Genomic DNA, 7,935 nt, shown 5'->3' with positions numbered 1-7,935 from the left:
AAACTCATGTGTCTAATTTTATTGATAAATTTATGTTTAAAATATTAGTAATTTACGTAACTAATCAAATACTTTTTTTTAATAGTTGCAATTTTCTTGAAGTATATCATACAATATGGCCCAATGTCAACTTCATTCTCTAGAAATTATATTTCACAAAGGCATCCCGAAACACCTGGATCACCATATAGTCATCAAATTTGGTGTCACACCTTGTCACGCTACCCTAAACACGCTCCATAGACAAATAAAGCTGAGCCTTGTCACTTGACGTGTAAACAAACATCTCCGTGAGAAAGGCGGTGATGCCTTAACATGCCCAGTTCCAAATTTAAATCAAAAAATAAATTACTAAAAACAAAATCGCATTCTAACTTTCTAAGATATCAAAATTGTTACAATTTCATTTTAGTTTTTATGTATGTCAATGTCATTATAACCTCAATTTCATGTTATCAAACTGTAGATATCGAAACAGATTATAAAACTGCAGTTCTTGATTGAATGCATTATTTATAGTCGGTAATAAAAAAAAATACAAGACCTGCGTGGATCGATGAGGTATAGGCTAACGTCTGTTTAGTCGCCGCACGTAGTGAATGAATCTGGTTGATTTATATTACGAGTGCGACTGTAACTATTGTGAAGTGCTCATATGTGAAGCGGTTTGTTTTGCTACTTCTCAGCAAACGTTTATTTCAGGTAACAGAGATCACCTCGAATCTCATTGATGTTGTGACTCTATTACGCTTTATTGATTTATTTGCTATAAATGTTTGAATAACGGGATTGTTATTATCGAATCATTAAAATTCAATAGATGTGCTTTATCTGTGTGTGTAAGAAAAGAAACATCCACAACCACATATAAGAAAATTTATTAATATAAAATGCAATATACTACATAACTCGTCTCCCCGCGACGGGGTCACAGTACACATTCAGTAAACTCATATCAGAAAAAGAAACGTAAATAATAATACCCACATTATAATTATGTATTATTATTTCATAGTTGTAAATAGGTATATGATTAGTCATAACTATATTAAATGTATTTAGGTATGTACAAGAGCACGGCTAATGAGTTATGAAAGCCTGCTTTTAAAAACTACAAGAAATACCAACATTGGACCGTTCGATGAATATTAACAGTTTGCTTGTTCAAAATCAACATTTCATTGAGGTATTTTATTACTTTAAAGCTTAGTTGATTTCTCACAGCAAACTGTTAATATTAATGGAACATATCCTAAAAAATAATTTCACATAATTTTCGCAACGCATATTTGAAATGTATTGCACATTACAGCGACCTTTAAAATAAAAATAAATATTATATATTATGTTAATTGTGATGATTTCACGGTCACATTTAAACAAATTTACACTGCACGAGCAGTTGACGTTAACTAGAAATTATTCGCACTGGATTTTAAACATTTAGCTCTAGCTGGTCACGAAGACAGTTTTAAACAGACAAAACCATCAACTTTACATATATATATATATATATCATAATATTTAATAATAAAATTTCGAAATGTAAATGCAAATAACAATAAACTCCAATTATTTTTTTTTTAAATTACACAAAAGTAATGATTGAATTTAAATTTTCAATTAATACTGAAAAGAGTATTAGAAAAGCTTAAAAAACATTCAAAATGCATAATGTCAGTCCCTAACCTTACGAATGCTATATCTCTAGAAAAACATCTAACAATAATTTTAAGATCTTGTTCACGTGAAATTTTCATCATTGACAGTTCTGTCGATTTAATACGTTGTCTAAAACCTGTAGCAATTTTAATAGTTGAATACCTTCATCTAAACAAATTATAGCATAAACCTACCGATTTAAGAAGCACTGGAATGTAATGGTATCGAAATTACGCAGACCGCTGTTGGATTTCTTCAAATGAAATCCATTAAAGTTGAAAGTAACGCCAGAGAAATGTTTACGCGTGAAAATATAATAACACACTGACTATATATTTTAAAACTATTAATTTACCAGCTAAACACCAGATTATATAAATTGATTGATTTAAATATGCAACGATCGTTCTATGCATGCATAGGCTAAGTGAGATAAGTGTAAAGGATTTATTTTCGGGTACACTTAACACGAATAATCAAGTTGTCTGACAACAGTTAAGAATAGCTTATCTGTTATAATAATATTATTATTGATAAGTATTGATATTGAGAAATATTTAGATTCACTAACACATTTACTGAATTAATTTAACATTCGAATCCACACACATCTTAATTTATCGTCTTAACAGTTTACATTATGTATATATTTACCAAAAACAATGAAAATATGATTATACCTAATAATACCTCAATAATGACGTATTCATATTTTGTCTTTGGAATAAAATACAATTAGTAAAGATCTGTTTTATATACCATTGCTATTGCAGACTTATGTCCTGTGGTAATATTCCTAACCTTATATTAATACAATAGACAATATATATTTGATGAGCGACAGCCAATAACAATTCAACTGTCAAAACTGTCGACAGTTATAGGTCTCCAGACTTTTCGCAATTGGCTGTTTCAAATCAAATGTACTGCATTGACAGACCTAACATGAACATTACATTTATTTGAATGAATTATAAATAGACATCAATAAACAGTATGCTTATAGAAAAATACATATTTATCTGAAAGAAACAAAAAAAAATCTTCGTGTAACCAAAAATGGTTTGGAAATAAATGAATTTAAGAAATATTTCTCCAAAAGGCGGATCACAAGTAACGTACCTGTGTCTGTTTAGTTTAAAAATATTAATAACGTGCTTCTATTTATCAGTAGGTTGATACTTTGATTATTATGAAAGACCTAACTACAGGTTGATTCAGAAATACACAGCCGCAACTTTTCATTTAAAAATTCGCTATAATTAGTTGTATATTTACTTTAGTTGTTGGTACTTAAACCACATAAAGTCCACATTTCAATACATAATATATATTTTTCTACACATCTAAACATATGCAATATCCAGCCATAGTGCATAATATTAATTAATAAATATTTTATATCTAATCACATCTAGAACTTGCCGTATAGCACTATTATTACCAGGTATAACTTTACCACAAACATCCAGATACACAATACTATGACACATTACATTATAATAGGTATGTCACTAGGATTGAATAAACTTATGAATCACATTTTTTAATATATTTCTTATAATAAAATTATTATTTTATAGTTTTATTTAAAACATCCACACATTGATTTATAATTTAATATATAATATTAAAAATATCCAAAAAGACTATGATTTATTTAGAAAGAAAAATGTTAGCATAAAATAAAATTGATAGTAACTTAAAGCGCTAAGGAGATATTACAATGTAATATACTTTTAAATTCGATTCGCAATACACTACAATAATTTACCATTTCTGAAATTGATTTTTTTTTTTATATTTATGTATAACACAGCTTAATATGAATTTTAAAGATAATGAGAGGTTCATAAGAGAATGTTAAGGTTGAAATATTTTTCGTAGACAATGTGTAGTGAAGTGTTCAATTTTGGCAACATTCGTACGATTTTACGTTCAGTGTTGCCACACTCGCGCTCATTACAAGCCTAGCATGTACTGTGACAGTACACGACTACCATAATAAAACAATGCACTGTAAGTGAGTAAACGAATGAAATTCCGACAAAATAATGTAAAGAAAATTGAAATACATACGCGATTAATTTTCTACAACCTTTTCTATACCGATTGCTTCTTGCAAATATTATATTGCTATACCTTATTGTTTTTTTTTTTTTTTTTAATTAGACGACAATAGCTCTCAGTTAATACTATTATTTTAAAGAAGCTAATTTATCGTAATATTTTATATCGTATAAAATCTTCTAAATTGTGCTTTTGGCAGCTAGTTGGATATAGAGCAGTTTTCCGTTACAATGTGTAAAACATTAAATCGAAAAATGTTCTATAATATACACAATCCCTGAGATCGCGCTGATGTAAAAAATCACATATCTCAATTCGGGAAGACTACATGATTGGCCCCCGGGATGTTTTCCTCGTAGAACCAGTTTCATTACACAAATAACGATTCAGCGAATGTTACAAAAATTACAATTTAATCTGCTCACAAATGGTTACTTATCGGATATTATAATTATGGCAGTAGTTTTCTGCAGTCGTTGTACTTACAGTTTTACGAATTACTTAAGCGCATCCCAAAAAGGATACCCGGTGGAAAATAAAAATATCGAAATTAAATATATATATTTTTTATAATACTATCATGATGTTCTAGATAAATTACCACAGCCCGATTATATTTATTTTACGTTATTATAATGCGGTGATCGTTATATTTAAAAAAAAAAAATATACTTCATCCCCAAAAGTCGGTAATTAAGAGCTAGAGAAATGGTCATAATTAATTCTGACAAAAATATTTCGAATGTCTAAGTACTTATTCTAAAACGTAATGGTAGGTGATGATTTATTTGACTTTATTCAATAAATTACTAACATAATAATTTTTTAATAATTCAATAGATTTAAAGTTATTCGTTTTTTTTATTTCCGAATTCTATTCAAAATGAAATGTTGAAAAAGCTTGAAGCAAAGTATTTTATCTGGCAATATTTTTGCGCCAACAAAACGTTACAAGATTTTAAATAGTAATAAATATAGTATATAAAAAATGTTATTTTTATATATCCGACCGATGCTCTGTGTAAGTAGTATGCATTAGAAAGAAAATATTCCTGTAATTTTCAGTTTTGAAAATGATATTGCGATCAAAATGTCATCCTTTTATTATTTTTTAAATGCAACCTTCGGTTATGTTATTGCTAAGAATACATTTTTTTGTGAAATTAACATTTTGTAAGGTCATGTTATTTTTAACGTAACAGCGCTCCCGTACTAACTATACGGAATGATTTCGCTACCCGCCGATAGATGGCGTTAGATGCACCGAATGCATGCTGTGTTACTAATCCCAAACGTCGTAGTTAACAAATACGAAGTGAAACTTCACTTTGTTTATCGAATTTCATTTAATAATATCTTTACTAACAACGATTTCACGATCGTCTCGTCATTACATATTTATTCTTGCCAGCAATAAGGTTTTATAGCGTTCGATTCCTCGTCTTTTCTTTAAATTAACGGTATTTATTATCTATAATTTTAATAATACAGTTGTTATCTGTAAATAATCATTTAAAAACAAACTGTCGAGATTACACGATTGTCTAACGAATGTTTATATATTTTGCCACGAAAACTGTTTTTTCTAGAATTTACTAACCAAAATGATTTACTTATAAATCACAACGAAAGTCTTATAACAACAAATAATTTACTAACGACAAAAGCATTAAATTTAATAATTTATTTTTTTTATTTTAAATTTATATTTCATAGCTTTTAAATGATATGTAATAACTTAAGAGATCCGAAATCTTAACGTCAAAATTATGTAAGCTCATATAATAATCGCTTAATATTAAAAATTTCGAAAATTCTCAAACTCGAACGATCGTCTAAATCATATAATTTGAACGTTTCAACCAATCAAACGAATCAGAATTGGGTAATAGAGTGTCAATAACGTCAGTGATTAATCAACTGATAAAATAATAACTTCGAGTCAACACATAACATTCAAAGTATCAAGAACTCGACCGGGATAACCACGCCGCCGACAAATGGCTTACATCACTAAAAATAGCGACTGTGTTTTAGAATCAACTTGTTTATTTCAAACATCAATGACACCTCTACACACTTAGCGAGACCTCGGAAAATAATATTTTAAATCATTTTATAACTAATACTACGTGTGTAAGGGCGGTGCGTCGGATTTTGCAAAACATCAACGCAGAGAACGTTATCTGGCGGCACCGACGATGCCAAGACGCAGCACAATACAGCTTAAACGAACGGAATGAGAGAGTAAAAGAGAAAGCTTAAAGTAAATATATCGCAATGTATGAACATCTTAAAAATAAACATCATATAAAATTAAAATAAGTCAATCTCTAGAAACAATCGCTCTTGGACGTAATAAATCAGCACAATCGGGTTCAACTAAAACAACAGCGACGCTATGTAAAACTTAACCATCGATCGCCTAATTAACAATTGTTGCATTTGATTAGTTGCATAACATTGTCCACAGTAACTGTCTCGAGAAATTGACGTAACATCAGGTAACGCGCGACGCACATCCTACTAAGCTTACAACTAACAAAAGGTTGTGCTAGGCGTCGGTGGGAATATCTGCCGAACATCCCGCAAATCAATAAATAATAATTATGTCACATGTTATCAAATGCAGGTTGACGGAAAGACGCGCGGGAACGCCGCGCCCGCTTGCTCCGCGAACGATGGCACAACTATCGACAAGCGGCCGCTTTGCGACCGGCCGACATAAAAAAACCTCTCTGTACACAAAGCTTAGAAAAAATCTTTTACATAATAAACAACGGCAAATATAAATCGTTCTCTTATTGCAACAAAGAACCGCAACGATAGAGGCCGAAACATTAAAGAGATTTTAAAAATTTATCGTCGATTAAAATAATGAAATAAAAATAACGTTAAAGCATTAGGTGCAATGAGTGTTGACTCGGCTACATCCGTAGCGACATATTCTTTGGCTTGCAACGCTTTGCGAACACCCACTCCCCAGGCGCGCGCCTCGCAACACAACGACACGAAGCGGAAACGAACGCCGCGCGCGATCCCCACGCTCCTCCGCCGTGAGATCACAACGCACGAAATCTACAAACGGAATCACACATATTTAAATAAGAGGCGCGCACCTGCGTGTACACGATCACAGTCTAGTGTACATTCCCATCTTTAGGCAGTTTTTCGGGTCGTTTGTTCCGATTACTGCCTCGTTTCCTGGGAGTGGGTGTTTGATTCTCGGGCTACGCATGACGTTTTGCATGAAGCGCTAAATGATCGGAGCGTGAAAAGCAGCGCTCGCAGTGGCGGCAGCGGAATGGTTTCGCTCCTGTGTGTTTACGATAATGTCTAGTCAGCTCGTCGGATCGCGCGAACCGCCATTCACACCCTTCCCAAGAACATTTATACGGCTTCTCTCCTGAAATTAAAGAAAAAAAAATCATATAATTTGATGGTTTAAACTTTTTAATGTAATAAATGTTAGATAATGTACACTATTCTATTATTAACATAAGAATTAACAACATTAAATGCTTAAATATATATATACAAATATGAACTAAAACTAGTTACTGTATAAATCTTGACCGCGTGGAATGGTGGCAAGAATGCTTAACTTTTTAATCAGCTTACAATAAGATGGTTGATGTGATATGATGTACGAATGTTCGATTTATGATAAAAATCTTGATAAAGCTTAAAAAAAATTTATATTCAAGTGAAATACTTAAATTAATAAATTAATGCGAATCGCTGAGGTATATCATCCATGTTGTGTAACAGTAAAACTGGGTGAAGACTTTAAAAGAGGTCGTAAACGCGCCCGATATAAACACTAATCACAAAGTGTAAGGTTACTTCTATTAGAATGCTGATTGGTGAAACAACATATTCTATAAGTTTGAAGAAAGGAGACATCACATTTAAAGTGAACTATTCAGAGAAAATAACTTATATGTATGTTTTTATTTTACTAAACGAAAACCATGATTGTTGACTACGTTTATCTCGTCCAAGTAATACGAAATAATCTTTCTCCAAAATATTGCTCACGGGCAACATTATAGTTTTTTATTTACGATTTTCTATTTTCTTTGATTTGAAAAATAGGGAGAACGAAATAGGAGGGCCAACGACGAAGTCTATTGATCGTTTTTTAGCAGACTTCGAAGTAAATATTACGAGGATGGCATACACGTAGAACACAATATGACC

General features: G+C 31.2%; 1 protein-coding gene across 3 annotated transcripts in view; it reads right to left on the bottom strand.

Moving 5' to 3' along the window:
* Positions 1-862: 862 nt before the first annotated feature.
* LOC124543430 (Krueppel-like factor luna) overlaps positions 863-7,935 on the bottom strand; it is a 77,281-nt gene continuing 70,208 nt past the window's right edge. For all 3 annotated transcript variants that reach the window (XM_047121653.1, XM_047121654.1, XM_047121655.1), the window contains one exon: positions 863-7,138. In XM_047121653.1, the coding sequence (XP_046977609.1) occupies positions 6,963-7,138 (176 nt within the window). In that variant the 3' untranslated portion in view covers positions 863-6,962. The remainder of the gene's footprint in view (positions 7,139-7,935) is intronic.

The sequence above is a fragment of the Vanessa cardui genome, chromosome Z (assembly GCF_905220365.1).
Source record: "Vanessa cardui chromosome Z, ilVanCard2.1, whole genome shotgun sequence".
NCBI classification, from domain to species: domain Eukaryota; kingdom Metazoa; phylum Arthropoda; class Insecta; order Lepidoptera; family Nymphalidae; genus Vanessa; species Vanessa cardui.
Note: the sequence above shows the minus strand (reverse complement) of the source record. Positions and strands in the feature narration are given on the sequence as shown.